The sequence below is a fragment of the Heliangelus exortis genome, chromosome 14 (genome assembly GCF_036169615.1).
Source record: "Heliangelus exortis chromosome 14, bHelExo1.hap1, whole genome shotgun sequence".
Classification (NCBI taxonomy): Eukaryota; Metazoa; Chordata; class Aves; order Apodiformes; family Trochilidae; genus Heliangelus; species Heliangelus exortis.
This window is the reverse complement of record NC_092435.1, coordinates 17077263-17096193: the sequence shown is the minus strand read 5'-3', so window position 1 is coordinate 17096193 and position 18931 is coordinate 17077263. Positions and strand designations below refer to the sequence as shown.

Here is an 18931-nt window from a genome sequence, read left to right as displayed (position 1 = left end):
TTAAAAATTCAAAGCACAGAGCATCCTGAAAATAACAGCTAGGAGAAAGAGATTGTTTGCAGCATGAGCAACATTTCCAGTGCTCTCAGGAGACAGACATTTGCTTTAGCTATCCTAAGACATACATGAACATATGTTAGTAATTTTTTTCACAAGAGATGAAAGAATTCAAGTTTTGCACTCCTCAGGTGGGCTTTCTTTTGTGGCATTTATTAATTTCTGTCATATCACGTGAGGTAATGAGTGTTACTTCTATTTTTACAGATTAATACGGAACACAAAGGTGATGAACAAAATATTGGCACTGAGAATCATCAATCACAGCATTCATTCCACCTCACTTCTCCATCTGACCATCTATTCAGACATCTATTCACAACAGAGAGCTAAGCAGCCCCACCCTGAAGCTGGTATCACTCCTCTAAGAGCACCTATACCGAGTAACAAAGAGAACACATCGGAAACACAGCCACTTCTTCAAGAATACAAGATTAAAATACTACAGTTCTGCTCTTCGTTCTGCACTGTCACCACCTCCTGAGACGTTTGTGCTCGTGTGAAGCGGGTGTGAAATTCCAGCATTCTGACGGGGTGCTGAGTTACGTTACAGGAGAGGCGAGGTGTCAGCAGGAACCAGCCCCGGACACTCACACCCCGAGCTCAGCGCTACAGCACACGTTAGACCTCTGGGCACCCTGTTAAACCCAAAAGCACTTGTAGAAGTTTTTAGATTAAGCTGAACTGGCGCATTCTGTGACTGCACTCCCACGGCTTTGTTTCAGAAGAGAGATGCTACAGTTGAGCCAAATGGCACAGCAAAAATCCCTGCTTAGAACCGCGGTTCTAAGCCAGGACTCTGTCTCTTCCTGCATCTGGGCATGTGACAGATACGATTCGCGTCGTTTGAGGTATTCCTGTTCCATACAGAACTTAATAGACCAAGAACCTCGAAATCTGAGCAGGGACAGTCACGGAAAAAGCATTTGAAAGCTTCCCCTGCCATTCAGGCAGTTTACCAGCAGCTGTCCCCATTGCTTCACGGGAGGGCAGGATCAGGGTCGGAACTGGGAGACAACCGGGAGCTGGAAAATGAGCGCTGCCACTCGTGAGGGGGGAGAATGAAAGCTCAGAGAAATTACACCGAGGTGCTACAGTACTGTAAACCTGCAGACAAGAAAAATGGATGTGTAGAACAAGATTTATATCCCAGGACAGTGAAGTGGTTACAGTCTGAGAGAGAGCAGCACGGAAAGCTTAGGATACAATCTCAGTGGATCTGTGGCTTTCTAAAGTGACAAAGAGAAGCTCTGGAGACCCATTCTTGGAGCAGAATAGGACTAATGGAAGGGGACAGGAGCATTCCAGTGTTCCCTCCTTGTCTTTGATCACAGCATCATCTGTAGCAGCTGAGAAAATCATCTGAAGAGGTGTTTTCCCAACCAGTATCTATGGTGGATGCTACTTCCTGAACTAATAAAAATATATATTTAAACTATTCAAATTTAGAACTGGAAAAATGTGTATCAGGCATGCATATCATAAAGTGAAGGTGTCTTAGGCTCCTATCAAAACCATGAAGTTCTTTCCTGTCTTGAGAATTCAGGACAATTTCTCATTTCAGTTCATCTTTTGGCTTCTCAACATGAGAATACAGAATTGTCACTGTATTTGTTAGGTCTACAAGATCTTGGATTTGGTCTCTTCAACCAAAACAACTTGGAAAAATCTCATTTCGTGTTGATGATGGTTGAGATTTATTCTCACATAACAGGTGCAATTAAGTAGGCAGAATAATATTTTTACAAGGCAATTAATGCCACTTTAATTGCTGTTTTAGCCTTAACACTGCTACTCACAAAAGAACAATGAAAGACTGCATATGCTCAATAAAATCTATGTTATGAATTTGGGTGCTATTTATAGCTTTTTGTTCAGCCTTTGTAAACCAGACCCAAGATCTGCCCTGCAACAGATTCCTGCTTTGTTACTTCAAGCTTCTGCTCTGGAAGGACCTCTCTTCTCCACAGCTGTCATGTCTGCACATCAAACCAAAATGCTTGCAGAGAGCTTTATTTAGAGAAACAAAGTCAAATATCAGAATTTTCAGTGCAGGATTATTAGTAATAATGAGAGGTTTAAGTTTCACCAGGTTGGAGAGGAAGAGTTCAGAGTTCAAAATGTATTGACAGTTTTCTTCAAAATGGGCTAAAATCCTGCACCAAAGCTCCTCTCAGTTTGTAATCTACAAGTTAGTTCCAAATTCTGGACTTTGCTGGGTGTAGTATCAACATACCCAAAAATGCTGGGGATCTGATGTGCCACCAGGTACCACTGAATGCTTGTGTGAAGTTAACTGGGATATTTTTTTACATATGAATGCACTGTAGTAGTGCATTCTAACAGATTTTAAGATTTATTCACCAAAATAAGTAGCTCCAAATACTATAGACATTTACTACTCTATCCAAACACTTTATAGATGTAATAACTGCTTGGAGAAACTTCTGATTCTTTTTTTCCTGTGAAGTTTTGACTGAAGAATGGCACATTTATAGAGGATTGGGTATACACAGAGACTGATCTGCCCAAGACAACACCTGTTCCTAACACATAATTGCTGGAAAATATGGAAAGCAACTCAAACCCAAATCCCTTTGTGCTTTGTGTTTAAGAACCTATGAAAACATTTAGTTTTAAATGAACTATATCACCATGTGACTATTCACATACCTCCAGCACTTAAAAATAAACTCTATACCTGATGACTGTGGTTCAACTAATAGGTTAGATCCAACTGGTATGAATTTAAAAAACTTGGGCTAACCAAAGGAAACCACAGACCAAGTTAGGGTACTTGGGACTCCAAAGGAAGCAGCTTCCTGCTTAGTAGTCACAGCATGGGGCTAGAGAAGTAAAGTATTGTTAGTTTAACAACCATATATTGTAAAGTCCTTCCCTTCACCAGTATGGAAGAAGGAAACCACTCTCCTTCTACATCAGCACATACACATGTTAGTAGAAAGCATCAAAGTTAGTATTCTGTCATAATTTTTTTTCTAATGAACATGAATAAACACTTTTTTACTATTTGCAGAAGCTTCACTATTCAAATTATACCATTATGGAAAAAATGGATCAAAATATTTCTCATGTTGCCCTAGGATGAAGAAGGAATGTGTGACTATAATCTGCTGTGTCCAACATTCCTGAACCCTGAAGAAGGGCAGATCAGGATCCAAACTATGCAGCCAGACCCAGCCCTTTTGTAGTGTTTTGTGCTGCTGGTATATTAAGCAGCTAAGGGCTGCAGGAAAGGTTTTGTTGAATGAATGTAATTAGAACATTTTCCAGACAGCTGGAGGGCTACAACTAATGCTACTGCAAATGAGCAAATGCTGCTTCTTCCTCTGGCTGATTTATTGCTACACCTGCATTCAGGAGAGGTGTAGAAATGCTTAAAAGGAGGAGTCTTCAACAGTTTTGAAGAGGTGGAAAGGAAATTGAAACCAAGTTACAATAAAAAGCCACGAAGCTTTCTTTGGAACTATTTCAGTGTGGTCTGAACTTGAGAGCTCCCAAGCAACCACAGGGCTGTAGATGATTGAGAAAGGGATGGAAACACATGAGTTAAAAAAAGAGAAGTGTGCTTAGATCATCCTACATTGAAATCCCATTGCACTGATAACTCCAGACACAGGCTGTGGCTAATTAGTAATTCATAACTAGACAAATGTGATTTATTCTGCTGACAAAGGAGTATTAAGCTGTTCAGGTAAGTGATGTTCTGATTATTGACTCCCTAGATGTGAGGAGTCTGTCCCAGCAGCTGGACTTGGTCAGTTTGAATTGCCAGCTGCCACAGATGTGTAAATTACAACTGAATAAGCTGACATATGCAAAGAGAAGGAAGTTTCTGCCAGCTTCCCCCATCTGATGATTTTAAAATACCTTTCAATAAATATGCTGTGAAAACATCACCCTCCAAAATCTCACAAGGAGCAAGAAGTAAAAGAGCACAAGTTTTACTCAAGTGCACAGCAGGAAAAACTTGCCAAACACAGAGAGAAGGGAGCCTGTGCTCTGCCACTTAGTCCTGAAATTAAGAGTCAAAAAAGGTTTTTCCAACAAACACTACAGCCACAACCCACCTTGGGAATCCAGCCAAAGGACACCCTTCTCTCCCAACTGTCAGCAGTTGTGTTGTCAGGTGTGCAAAGTGATTCTTTCCTCCTGAGAACCAGGAGGAAACTGTAAGTTGAAATGGTGTTAAAGTGCAAAAGACTCTCAAAGAAATAGTACACCTCTGAACAAAGAAAAAACTAATTACACTTTGCACCTGTTTAAGGAAAAAAATCCTTTTAACAAGTTGGTTCATTAATAAAGGTGCAATTAAGTATCACATCATTAAAGGAACAGGAATGAAAACAGTAAATTCTCATTAAGAGACAATGCCAAAGGTATCTATCTAATTAAAAAAAAAAAAAAACAAAAAAACACCACTCACTCTCCTCTCTCCTGGTTATAGATACTCTCACAGGAATTTGTTACTTACAAACATAGGATTGCTCCTGAATGTTAGGCAGCTCCTTTTTGAGCCACAGAGCTAAAATTTGTTTCCATATTTCTAAGGAAAGGTGTTACTTATTGTGAGCAAGCACAGCAATGAGAACAGAAAAACCTTCGGGGAAAACCACCACTCATTTCAATATCACAAACAAGACACAAGCATAGGGAAAGTGACAAATTTTGCATTCTCTCAATAACAGATTCTCTTTCTGTTAACATTGGAAGTTAGAATAGAGAAACTTCAATCACTGTGGCAAGCAGCCAGCTCATGAATAGGCTTGCTAACATCAACAAGACTATTGGTATGAACAAATGCTCAAAATGACTATGAGACTTCTTGTATATCCTTTGTAATGTTAAAATCAGTAGGATCACTGTGGTTTCTAAGTGCTCTCCCACATGGACTAAGAGCTGAAGTCAAGAAGAGGGCTCATGTGAGAAACTATATAAGATCTACAGTTAAAGACTGAACTAGGACTTTATTTTCAGTTTAAAAAAAAAAAAAATTACCATAGCACATTCTAACAGAAGAACAACCAGACCAGGGACACCATCTTACAACTAACTATACTCCAGTGCCTGAAGTTAGACTCTGACATGTATTGCTCAAGAAAAAGACTATTTCTACTGTCAGAACAGTTATTGGTTAACCATATACACCACTCTGCTTGAAGACCATGAGATTTCAAACTACATTTGAAAAGTATGGAATGGGGATGGTAATACATAAAGGATCTGTGAGAAAGGAAGCACCAGAACTAGCAGCAAGGTGGAGTTGCCTGCATGGTCAGCCCTTCATTTGAATGCAAATGTAATTTTGGGGCAGGCAGTTATCTGTGACATCAGGCAGGACCTTAGTAAACTGTTACCACCAGCACCTGGTAAAACCATTGTTAATCATGTGTAGTAAAGGGACATCAGGGCTAGCATGAGTCATTTATAGAGCCAGTCAGGGCTAGAAAAGAGAGAGAAAGAAAGAGGAGGGGGAGAGAGATCAAACAAACACTGCGAGGAGCAGGATGTCCCAGCAAGACAAAGCCAGGCTGTGAGCATCATGTATGTGAGTTATCTTTTGGATAAAGAAACCAGCATGTATCCAGGATCTGCAAGGTGCAGCAGCAACAACCTGCCAGTGCAAAACTTTGTGTCTACTCCACCTTATTCAGATTACATGGGATATCATCATGTACCAGCTCTGGACACCCACGGACAGCCTGCAGGAACCTGGGGATCTCACTACGGCCCACAGAGGGAGGACTGGAACGCTTACGGCCCAGGCCCTTCCAGCACGGTTGCTGCTGCCCAGCTCAATGGCTCATCTCCTGGGCAGGGCTCCTACAGCTCTGCTGATTACAGCTCCCTCCATCCCGCTGGAGCTGGGGGGTTACCTCCTGTAGAAACAATTAATACACAGCAAATCTCTCCCAACAGCCAAAGGCACAGCTCTTACGAATGGATGAGGAAAACGGTGCAATCCACGTCCACAGGTATGAGGGCACTGAGAAGAGGTTTTACTTTGCCCACGTTGTTGTGGTTTGGTTTGGATTTTTGCCAGGTTCCCTGTTTAGAGGGAAGCGTGCAGTTCAAGAAAGAAAGATCCTAATTGTTCTGAAAGATTCTCTTGCTAGCACTTAAAGATAAGTTTGGTGACTTGATGCTGGTTTTGATCATCTGACTATTATGTTGCTTGACCTTTAATGCTGAGGCAAATGAAAAGCAGTGTCCTTTGGCAGGGAGCTATTTTCATTTCAGATATGCTAAAAATGGAGATTTCAAATAATTGCTTTTAACAGAAATCCTACAGACTGGCACGAAACAGCAAGGCTGCAGGAAGAAAGTGTTCTGAAAGCATTGTTATTTCACCAGCACTTATCCTTTGCTTATTTTCCTCGAGTTTTAGAATAGATATGGGAAGTAAAATATATACAGTGGGGAGGGGGGGTGGAAATACAGCTTTGCATCAGAAACAATCTCTCTAAATCTCAGAACACTGAAATGAAATGAGATTTGCACGATCAAACAATGAGTCAGTGCTTTAAAAGCAGGAATGATAAGGAAAGATTTGCTTCACTTTGTAGCAGTAGCTCTCAGAATATGCAAAGATACAAAGATCCATGGTAACACAGTCAGTTAATACAGGGACAGATCAGTCTCTGATGCAGAGCAGTTGATGAGCAGAAAACAATTCTTCAATAGTATTTAACCAGTAAAAATAAGTCATGAAGCACAAGGAAAGGGTTCTGTTTGACTGTGATGAGGAACAATAGAAATAATTATAAATATTGAGTCCCTAAACCAAAAATCTTTACTTTGTATGACTCAAAAAAAGTTATGAAAAAGAAAGGAGAGAAGAAAAAGAAGGGAAAACTGCCTGAAAATATCACAGGCACAATTTGCTACAGAAAAGTATTTGATACTCTGAGGTGCTGAGCAGCTTTGACATGCACCAAGATCAGTAGAAATTAAGGATGCTCAATACCTCCCCTGAAGAGATGTTCACAGTATTTCCATGTTACATCCCAGGAAGGTTCCTTTCTTTTCAGCCCTTCCTGTGTCCCCCCACCTCCCCTAGGTCTGTTCCACCCACACCTGTAAATAATACTTTTCAAAACAATTACTGATTCAGTCTCTGATGGGAAAGTAAGCACTTAAAACATACTTGAGAAAAATGAAAGCAACTATATAGAAAAAAGTCTGTATTAAAATAGTGCATCTCATTTCTATGGACAGACTGAGTCATCCTCTCTCCTGCTGAACACAACTTTAGTTCACAGAGAGTCCACAGAAGTCAACAGGACAAGCAGAGCAGGTTGTTACTGTAGTGGAAAAATGAGTTGTTGGGTTTTTTTAAATTATATTAATTTCTTTACTGCATATTGAAAAAAAAAAAAACCACAACAAAACAACCAAAGAGAACCAGTCTTGCAAAAACTTCCAGCTTACTTTCGAGCAGTCCTTTCAAGGGCAATGAAATTGCTCACAAACTGTATGACTTACAGAGCCCAGAATACTTGTTCAAAAAAACCACTGCTTCTCATCTCTTCTTTACCTGCCTGCCTCTTGCTCCTGTGGATTTAAATTGCAGCCTCTCTGAAAGATCTGGTTTGTGCTGTCACCTTTAGAGTGGGGACACTGAGCTGGATGTATATAGTTCTCTAAATACAAAATAGAGATATAATATAGAGATATTTATAGAAAATAGACAATCTAACTACCTGCTTAAGAAGCAGGCTTTCTAACCTTACAAATTTCAAGCCTGCAAGGGTCAGAGCATTCTCAGGAGGTGTTGGGAGTCTCTCCATATCCTCCCAAATGAGTGTAAGGCTCTATGAAATTAGTGGGAGCCTATCTGTTTATTTAATGCCACTAAGCTGTGACTTAAGGAACCTCCAGATCAGTAATTCTCCTGCTGCTTTTTCCCCTCTAATTTTTTTTTTTCACTAGGAGAGGAGTGCTCAGTGCCAATAGCTCTGCTTCAAGGGAGCTGGTTACACTTTCGCTTTATTCATTCCCTTTTTTCTGTTTAAAAGTTTTGGGTTTCCCTTTTTTTTTTTCCAAAAACTAAAATAATTTTTAAAACCTGCTCTAACATCAATGTCAGATCTAGCAATGCACCTAAGTGAGTTTGATTCCAAGCATGCAAGAGGCAAGGCTTGTGAGGCAAACATGTGAGGCAAGGCTAACTGCAAGTTCCACTGTTGTTTGCTGGATCATGATCAAAATCCTAACCATTTTCTCAGATGAAATCCAGGGCTTTGTACATCCTTAAAGCTGTAAGCACACATTCAGCATTTCTCTGCTCTCTCTCTTCAAAACCTTCAGAAAGTTCAGTAAAGGATTTGTATAGTCAAGAGTGAAGGAACCACACCTATTATTTACCAGCTTTCCTTGTTCACTGTGAAACAGATCCAAGCCAATGTTATTAAAGATGGAAAAACTGAGGTTCAGACTTACCTGAGTTGATCAGAACAGAAATTAAACAAAATAGCTTTATTATTTGCTTATTACTGGCTGCAAAATAGTACCTATCAATAATATTGTTTCAGTATGGAAATGATAATCATTAAGGCAAGTGATTTTTGCAAGATATTCTTGCAAATGGTGCAAGATATGTTCCTGTAATCTTATCCCTTTAAGATCAGAGAGACTCCCTCCAAAGGTTTACTTACTGAGTAGTCTGACTTGTAACAGCTACAGAAACAAGGCCCCCAAATCACTGACATTTCCATTTCCAGAGATTTCATGATTAGCTTCTCTTACTGCTGCTTTGTGGCCTCATGACCTGAGAAATGACAAACAAAACACTTCATTGAAAATTCTACCACTGACTCATGCCCTATAGGTCTCTTGATAACTCTTACCTAAACCAAACAAAACAAGAAATTATTGAAAGTCTTACCCTGTCCTTTGAAAACAATACCCAATATCAATGTTTTCAACAAGTGTGAAGTTTGTGAGGTTATGCTGCTTGAAACCACAGGAAGATCTCAGTATTTATTAGGAGACTGTCATCCTGGGTTAGTATTTCTGGTATGCATTCCTCATAAAAAAAGCCTAATAAAACTTGCACCCATCAATCTCTCTCTGGCTGAAGGATGTCTGAGAGTCTTTCCCTGCAGCCTTGGAACTGGAAGCACTGGGACTTGGTCCTAAATACAGTGCAGATAGGATCCAACACCCAGTAACTGTGTTCTTGAGTACAGCAGAAAGCAAGCAGGTTTGACTCAGAACTCTTGGAGGAGGATCCACTTGCTAATTAATCTTTTCAACCAAGAACACTGATAGAAGAAGACACTTCTCTAACTCACACACTGCTCCTGTCCCTTCTCAACACTTGGAGAGGGTGAGCAAAGCCAAGGCAAATAGAAATTTTAACACAGGACAGAGCAAAGCCAGGAAAAACAGATTTGGGAAGCAATTCTACTCACACGCAAAGCAAAAATTTTTTTACAGGCAACCATTTTTGATGCAAAGTAGAATGAAACCACCTCAGAACAAGCTAGAAATCCCTTTCTGTTGATTTCAATATTTTTATGGAGGTGGGCAGTCACTCAGACAGGAGTAGCCTTTAGTTTTTGCCTCCCTGAGAAAACCAGCACACACCTGTGGTAAAACTGTACCCAAAACAATGAGTTGGAGCAGTTAACTATGGGTGGTTCCAGCAGCAATGAGGACTTGCTCACTGAGCTGAAAGTACATCCTAAGGTCTGTATGTTACCATAAAACAGGGAGGGAACAGGTTTTGAAACTGAGGTGAACTATGAGCAGAGACTTCTCCCATAGATGACAATTCTCCCACCATTCCTGTTCAATCAGACTGCACTCTGAAGGCATAAGGATGTTTTTTCTGATGCTGCTGGCAGGTGCTGACAGCATCATTACCATATGCACTGTAGATGTATAACATTATTATGTTATATTCCCTCAAATCTAAGGAAGAGGAATAAGCTCTTAGGAAGCCATTCCTGCAAATTGTTGAATGCCTAAAAAGAACATTCAGCACTTGAAAAAAAAAATTCAGTTAATCACTTGGTTTTTAGTTTATATTGTCATTGGCAATGGGATTTCCCCAGATCTTGCCACTTAGAAATCCACCTACATTTTCTGCAGGTTCTGGCAAACCAAATCCATACAGGGCAGTCTGTCCAGTGACTGTTTAAAAGTGAGAAAAATGACTCTGTTAATTCTGTATGACAAAGATGAATACAAAAGTTTACACTAGCAAAATAAAGGAGAGAATCTGTCCAATGAGTTTGATTACAGAATAGCAGAACACATTCAAATTTGAAAACATCAGTGTTTTAAATAGGAGTCAACAGAACAGAAGGGAAAATTCTTCAAGTCTGTTGAAAGGTTCCAATTCTGTAATCCTATTCTGCTCTTTCCAGCATGAGTCATCTGAATACGTATAACGAGAATAAATTATAAGACTCAGAATAAAAACATAGAATTTCACCATATTTCACAAACCTTTATGCATCCAACTTTGCAATAATGAACAGTCCTACCCACTGTACTAAGGCTTCTGGCAGAACATTATTACTCACATTATAGAGGATGGGATCCATGTACCACTTTCTGATACAGTGGCAGTGTGTGGTTGGGGTTTTTTAATATAACTTTACAGAACATCTTGTGCAGCACAATGCCCATGCTCCAGATTTAAGATTACTTTTGTTTCATAACTTCAATTAAGTCAGTGAAATTCCACTAGGGAGAATGCGCTCCTTTCTTTTTCCACACTTTTCAAGTGTGGAAATATTTAGAAGTAAACCAAAAAATACCCACTCTGGGGCCTGATCTCTGGCAGTCCATGCCATTATAAACTCAAAAACTAAGCCTCATCTCTCTCTTAACACTGAGCATAAAGATGCAGATTTTAACTGAGCAGCCAGAAAGCTGTTTCACATTTCCAGCCAGTTCAAGCTAACCTCCAAGTACAGATATTAACTCCCTCTGAAAGCATGTTAAACTCTGGAATCCAGATTCCAATGCTTTAAAGGGAATCAAACAGTAATCCCACGTTCTTCTATACCATGACATCTTCTGGCAGCTTTTGAATTTTCTGATGTTATGAATGATGCCCATTTCAGTAGATGAAGAGTATCCCTGCAAAGTTAAGAGAGGAGGCACTGAAAAAGGGGCCAGGGCCAGTTCTAATGCTAATTTATTTTGCTTTGTAAACTAGTTGTGAGGTCCGATGGTGGGTTGTGGGGTTTTTTGGGTTTTTGTTTTTTTGTTTTTTCCTTTCCTGGCCTACATTGTCTGAGGTTTTGAGGCCTATCTGTCATATTGAGGCAACAGACCCTTTCAACACTTCACTTTGCTTTGATATGCACTCTTGTCTCTTCCTTCTCCCTCTTTTCTTCAGGAGTTATATTGCCGGAAAGGGTGATGATTTTCACAGCAAATAAAGAGGCCTTCTCCCAGCTTTATTGTCTTCAGAAGAAATACTCTGTGAATTTTATGACCAATGGGAAAGCTGTTCCCTTCCCCCAACTCAAAACTTGGCTGGTCTCAAAAATTGCTAGAGTGGGTGAGATACACCAGGATTGTTAAACTCCATCTCATGAAAAGTTTTTTAAGTCTGAAATGTCATATTTCTTGTCACTCCAAGGGCACTCTGCAATAGCCACTATTTGCAAAAGAGGCTTTTGACAAAACTCCCTTTGCTCAATAGCTCATTAAAACCAGGAAATCCACTCCCCCAACACAAAGGCAGTGGTACTGCAAAGGTGGCTGCTTCAAAGCTCTTTTGTTGCATTTTTCTTCCACCCAACTAACAACCTCCCCAAGCACTTGCAGTTCTACAGTACAACTATAGCCCATGCCAGAACACATTCCCAATACAACTGACACCATATTCCTGATCAAAATTATCATCTCTCACTAACCAAAGATTAATTAGATTGCAGAAAGTTTAATATCAGTAATTTCACTCACCTAAATAAATAAAGTGTGCAGGATTTGCCAAAAGGATTGGATTCAATTATTATCTTTTATCATTGCATCATTAAATTCTGCCATTATCTCCAAAAGAAGTCTGAGAACATCCTTCTGCTGTTTCTGGGGTGAACCCATTAGTTCCTACCTCAAATTTTACTCAGGTACTTCTCCTTGAAATAAAATGCACCACAGTAAATAAAACCAGTAGCAGGTCTGCAAGATTTGGCTGAGACTGCAGTGGAGTGGATTTATTCAATCTAGCAGATGGAATTTAGAGGCTAATGTTTGTTGCTGCTGTTTGTTACCTTTGGCAAATAAAAGTGTACTTTGCCTTTGAAAGGAAATGCCATATGCAGACTAATTCCAACAAAGGCATCAGGAAGACTCTCACTGACATCAAGGAGAGTCTGGGTAAAGGTCCAGCAGACTAAAATGTGACTCAGCCAGAACTAAAAGTACCCTCTCAGAAGCCCCTGGCTCAGCTCCCATCATCTTTTGTATCTCAGTGAGGATTTTACTTTACACAAAATAATCAAATTATTAAATACATTAAATTATGTGACAAATCAGAGATAATTTTTTGCAGATTGTTTTTAATTTTTAGGAAGGAAATGTTCTCTTTTTGCTGCTCTACTTTTTAAATTACTCCCTGAATTTACTTAAAAGAAAGAAATTGGATGAGGAAGCTCTCAATTTTCCTTCAAAAAGAAACCAGATATCATCATTCCTTTAAAAAATAATCTGAAAGCTACTCATACAAAATTAAAAGACTGCATGGGAGAGTTTTCTACATACATTTAATTTCTTCTTCAGTTTAGAAGGTGAAAAACCCAGCCCTCTCCTACAAGAGTTTAAGCACTTGAAACCAGAAACAGAAAGGTTTACCTTGAAATTTACCACACTGTTTTGGCAATAGAAGAGCATCTGATATTTGTCTATGGCTTCTGAATGAGAATAGAGTTCCAGATAAGATCACCAAGTTGCTCTTTTGTGTACTCCATCTTAACAACACAAAGGAGACTAAGGAAACATTTTAAACATTTTGTCCCATAGAATGACCCCAAATTCCCATTTAAGAGAGAAAAACCCCAACCAAACCACTGGCTAGAGAGATCAAAAGTGAAAAATATCAAGTGAGGCATTAAAGCACCACAGGTGACTACATGTTAAACAAACAATTTACACTTCCAATGAATGAAAACAAATGTCCTGGTATTTATGTGGACTGAACTCAGTAACTGCTGTTCTTTAGAGGCACTCAAATTCTTACCATAATGCTGTAAAATTAACAGCACTTTTCACTTGATTATCAGTGTAAACATAATTGGGCTAATTCTGCTTTCACTCCAGTTTCACAGTGAGAGAAATGCTACTGAAATGAGAATGTCCTGTACTCTCTCTGCCTCAGCCAAGCACAACAGAACCTTCTCTGGGAAGTGAACAGATTCGAGTCCAAGTGGTTTTGCCTGCATGGATTGTGCAGAACCCGGTCTTTCCCAGGGCTGAGTCCCAGGGAACATGGAAGCTGAAGGATGAAATGCAGACCTCGTTCTGGAAGCCTGGGAAGAGTCCTAGAGAACCCGTGTCACTAGGGTGAACAAGTTGTTACTCACAACCAGAGGTGTAACAACATTTGTTTACAGAGTTGCAGTGAGCAGACTTCCAGTGGTTAACAGCTCCCTGCCCAGGAGCCATACAAAGGTACAAAAAGGAGCAGACCCTAAAGGGTCCTCGAATGCAAACAGTCCCCGGCGAGCCAGAAATTCTTACAAGTAGCAAAGAAACACTGGAGGGGAAAAAAGTGAGATGGCTCTCGAGCTATTGGCATACACAGCAAGTGGAAAGCAATGCTGACTGAGATGATGTTTAGCTGTTATAGCAGAGACATGATGTCTCTTTTTTAGGGGTGCAGCACTCAAAGATTCTGCTAGTTCTGTACCCTGAATTCTGATTTTTGGGTGCTACTTAAACTTCAAAAGCAAGGGGAGTTGAATGGGGGCTGGGGGGAACTCAGGCCTTCAATAGCACTGATCCATGAAACCTCCAGCTATTTTCTCCTGCCATGGGAAGCTGGCTGCTCACGGGGATCTGTTTGGAAACTGGTATTTTACCAACTCACCACCTGAAAATCTCATTCTGGCCTCTCTATTCAAAATGAACTGCTCTTATTAGGAGTGCAATTGTGACGAGTTCTATGAGCCCGTGTTGTGCAAAGTTAGGCATTCTTTTCAGAAAACGATCTGGTAGCAAAGAGGAGCTGTTGCATCTGCAGCAGTACCAGATCCCTGCAGGCAGCAGGCCACACTGTGCCTCCAGTTTTATGCAGCATCTGTTAGAACCTGATTGTAAGGGGGCTGTTCCACTCCAGTGACCACTGAGGACACAAAGATTCACAACCCAGAGTGGGACACACTGCAAAAAAATACAGACTACAAGCAGATGCCCTGTCCTAGAGAATTTACAGTCTAAGCATATACATCTGAAGACATGTCTGTATATATATGGAAGCACACAAAAGGTTGTAAGACTGTGGTTAGTGAAGGTGGTAACACAGTTGTCTAACACAACAGTGAGGTTTTCAGTCTTTTAAAAAATGTGGCAGACCTTAGGCTAGGACTGAGGGGCTTTGGTTTTAAGCAGGTGTTGAGCCCTGACATTGATTCTCTGATATGAACACTAAGAGAGCAGAGGTGAGTGAGAAAGGAAGCATCAGCAGCCTTTCCCATTCTCAATTCTCCTCCACTACTGTGACATTCTGTCCTCAGAAACTATCCTGCATAGAATCCATAAAATTTCAGCTGCTTGCATCCGTGTTCACTGGCTCATGTCATTTGCCATTACCTTTTAATGACCCAGATACTGCTGAGCCATGTCTGCTTCAGTCAGCTGGACCCTCTGCTGAAAGGAGGCAGCAGTGCTGCTTGCAAAAGAACAGATGCTGCAGTTCTGTCGTTGTTCAATGCCCTTTGTTAGGTATTATTGCTGCCTTTTTCTCCCTTTTATTAACTGTCACCTGAAAATCTATGTTACCATTCCCTGTGCTACTATCAAGTCATGGATAGACTGTGCCAGGCTTCGAAGGAACAACACAGCCTCCAAACTGCAGAAGCAATCAAAATATCCTATTAATATTTTTAACACCAAGCAGTGAGGAACTTTGGAAGGTGTCACTATTTTTTAGGCAGTAAAATATCCTTCTCAGTTGCCCTCTGAAGCAGGTAGCAGTTTATCAGCTTTGGGGACTGAGAAACAGAGCAATTCAACGCTGAGCAGGAAGCTTGCATCAGAGTTGGGAAGAAAAGCCAGGTTTCCTGGCTCCTTGCTCTTCACAAGAACACCCTCCCTTTCCCAAATGATAACACAAGGGTGATTAAGGATATGAGAAGTAGTTTATCATCTGTTTACTAAAGTGCAAACCCAAAATCTGATGGTATGAACCTCTTGTGTTGTAAATCAAGATCGAGTCCACTGCAGCCAAGGGAGTTACTCTGGGTAAGTGCACAGAGAATCAGGCCTAAAATACCCACAAACATATTTTTTGAATGTAAAACCAGATATTTTGTGTTACTACAGTTAAAAAAAAAAATTCTAGCTTGAAGCAATGTGTTCTTCTTTCAAAACAGGTAAAACAAGAACAAGAGAGAAGTACCGAGTGGTTTACACAGATCACCAGAGATTAGAATTAGAGAAGGAATTTCATTACAACAGATACATAACAATCAGGAGGAAGTCTGAACTTGCTGCAAACCTAAGACTTTCCGAGAGACAGGTAGAGTATGGATCACCCATCCAGGATTGCCTTTGGATTTATTATTGCTGGAGAGGGGATAACCCTACTGGCTAAGAACACAAAAATGCTAATGCCTCTAATAACCAAATGATGCAACTGGGTTCCCCTTGCAGTAGAGGAACTCAAACTACTCAGCTGAGTGGGCTGACAGCTCTGTTTGGATTCTTTTTCTAAATATCCCATCAGCTCTATTTCAGGTCTCCTCACGACCTCAGAGAGCTGTGCAACAAGACAGAAAAAGCAAACACCAGCCTTCCATACAGTCCTGTTCTTAAAAACAGGAGTGTAAAAATTTCAACAAAATCCTGCCTGTATTCTCTCTGTTTTACTGGGGTAGTGGTAACAGGGAAAAATTTTTGCCAAAATTTATAATGTGGAAGTCTTGGTCCTGCTGAAGTCAATAGAAATTCTGTAACCAATTGCAACAAGGTCAGGCTCAGCAGGGAATGGAAGTGATGAACTCAGGTATGTTCAGGACTCAAAGGTGTTTGCTTCCTTGGCTGCCTTTGTTAATGATTTCCTACACACTTGGGACTCCTTTCTCCTGCCCTGATTTCCTCCCATCCTTTCCAAGTTCCACTTCTGTTCCCACAACGTGAACCACAACAGAATCCTTTCTCTGGAACTGTTCTATGCCCTGTTCTTCAGTCACAAACTTGGCAATGCCTGTGCCACCCCTACCAAAGCCAAGCAGCTGCATGGCCTCTGGCTCTCAGGCCTTTCAGGTGGCTCATAAACCCACCCAGATAAGATGCCAAACCAGATCTCACACAGAGACACCCACGACAAGAGCAGAGCCCATGCTCAGTCCCATTGTACTTGGAAGTTTCTTGATGCAGTACCCTAGAGTAAGCAGAAAACCAGAAAATTATCAGCTTTTCTGAAGGAACTTGACTAGATTTCAGATGCAATGTGCTCTGCTCCTTGTCTATCTGCAAACCATCACAGCAGTTTTCTCAGTCACTTATTACTCAGGGTCATTAACTGATGATCATACCTGATTCAGCAGTTTTTCAGGGACCCTACTGAGCAGGAATAGCCCAAAATCCACCCAGTTGTAGCACTGTTCATACAGCTTCACCTTGTTTTACACAGCACAGGCTGAAAGTGCTTAGAGAAATGGAGAAGCAAATACCTATTTTAGAAATATTTCTTAGTCTGCTGCTGAATGCAAGCATTCAGATATTGAAAATTAAATTTTTTTCAACCTGGCATAAAAATACACTGTGTATTTGTATTTTGTATTTAAAAAAAAAGTTCTAAAATATTAAGATTTTAATGTCCTTTATATACAAAGTAATTCCACATTACTTTACATATTTAAAGATACGAGTATTAATATATTTAAATATTTTATTTAAAATAAACACCTCCTAAAACTAAAACACTGAAAAACTTTTTTTAAATCAATTTATTAATAAAAATTTTACCAGATAGGAAAGATTACCTGCATGAAAAACAAGCAAGCAGCTCTTTTGTTTCTGTTTGCCACTGCTTTTCTGGCTGGTCCTCATGCAGTTGATATTTCCTATGACCTTTGTCTGTGTACATAAAGGACCCCGCTGCATTCATTAGAAACTGAAAAAAATTTTTTCTCTGCTCCTCTGCAGGTGAAAATCTGGTTCCAGAATCGTCGAGCCAAAGAAAGAAAATTAATGAAGAAGAAAATGACTCATTTTGATGGCAGCAATCTTGGCTCTATGCAGAGTGACTCTGGCTCAGTGAGCCCCATGCCAGTTCCTGACCAACAGACTCATTCGGAAATGCCCAGTTCTTTATTCCCACCTCCACCTCCTCCACCTCCACTTCCCATGAATGGTTTGCAGCACAACGGGAACCTGCAGCAGGTGGTGGCCTCTCAGTAAGGCTGCCTGAAGAGCTGCTGCCTAAGGAACACTAAAAAACCACCACTACACGGAGCACTACAGTAGGAAAGCCAGAGGAAAGCTGCAGCTGTTTTGCAGGAGTCCCCAGCCACGAACACAGTTCTGGGCACAGAAGCTTTAAGTACAGTAAAACCAAGAGCCACTTGCCAGGGCTGCAGGACAGGGCGAGTTCCCAAGGGCAACAGAACTGCTGTGTGCCAGGAGTCCTGGTTGCAGGGAGCCTCTGCAGGAGGATGCCATGGCTCTGTGCCACAGGACAAGCATCCCTGCAGCCACCCAGCAGGCAGGTAACACTGGGAGGGAGCAGAGCTGAGGACCAGATTCAGCCACTTGTTACAGTTCACTGCAGACACAGAGAGAAAAATATAAATTTTTTTAAAAAGCACAAAATGGGCCACAGGAATGACATCCCTGAGGCAGTCAGGGCAGCTGGGTGCAAGCATTCTGTCTGTCCCTCATCCCTAGGTAGAGGGTACATTCTTTCTTCTTTGATCCCCACACAGGCTCCATCTACTCATCTCACAGACTTTACACGTGGATTTGAGAAATGAAATCCTGGCTTCTATGTTTTGACTCGATGGAAAGCCCGGGGCATGGTGCTTGCACTCACTACATGCTAAGGGTAAGGGCCAGGGAGGAGGTTTTTGGATTTTTTTGGTTTTGCCTGGAATGCTCCAGACAAATGTCCAATGCTCCATGCACAGGTATAAACATGCACTCTTCAATCTTACCATCAATGTTTCAAAAGCATTCTGGAATTGTGAATCTTGGCCCAAGTTAATTTTTGATACAAGAAAAAAATCATGTTAGGCTCACTTTGTGTAATGAAAGAAAAAGAAAAGAGATGAAAATCCTTTTAAAAAGTGCAGTTATTTTAAAAAGTGACTGCATTTCTTGAGACAGATATGGATAAAATGGACAGCCCACGGATAAAAATGCAAGTTGCATTCAACTAATTTTAAATTTGGCCAACTTTTCAGAACTACTGTGACACTAAAAAAAAAAAAAAAAAAAAACTGAGAAGCCAAATTAATGTAAAACAAAGCAAACATATATTTCACTTAAATATAAGCTCTCAGCAATTCTTAAGTGGGTCTCATTTCCTGAAGTGCTGATCCCTTCCATACTATGCAGAATTTGGTAGGTAAGCAGTACTTAAGAAAAACCTGGCTAGTTACTTCCTAACATGACTACCAATTGCATGGGCATAACTTTTATCTGCAAAAATGTGTAAGCACACAAG

At 40.5% G+C, this 18931-nt stretch overlaps 1 protein-coding gene and 1 long non-coding RNA gene across 2 annotated transcripts in view; one reads left to right on the top strand and one right to left on the bottom strand.

Annotated features, from left to right (window-relative positions):
- The window catches only part of LOC139802508 (uncharacterized), a 76484-nt gene that overhangs the window by 36689 nt on the left and 20864 nt on the right, over positions 1–18931 (bottom strand). The window contains exon 2 of the long non-coding RNA XR_011728673.1: positions 8736–8848. This is a non-coding gene — a long non-coding RNA (uncharacterized lncRNA). The remainder of the gene's footprint in view (positions 1–8735; positions 8849–18931) is intronic.
- LOC139802507 (homeobox protein CDX-1-like) lies at positions 5574–17753 on the top strand. The gene is made up of 3 exons (XM_071757707.1): positions 5574–6053; positions 15636–15781; positions 17413–17753. The coding sequence occupies exons 1-3, from the start codon at positions 5621–5623 to the stop codon at positions 17665–17667; spliced, it is 834 nt and encodes a 277-aa protein (XP_071613808.1). The 5' UTR covers positions 5574–5620; the 3' UTR covers positions 17668–17753.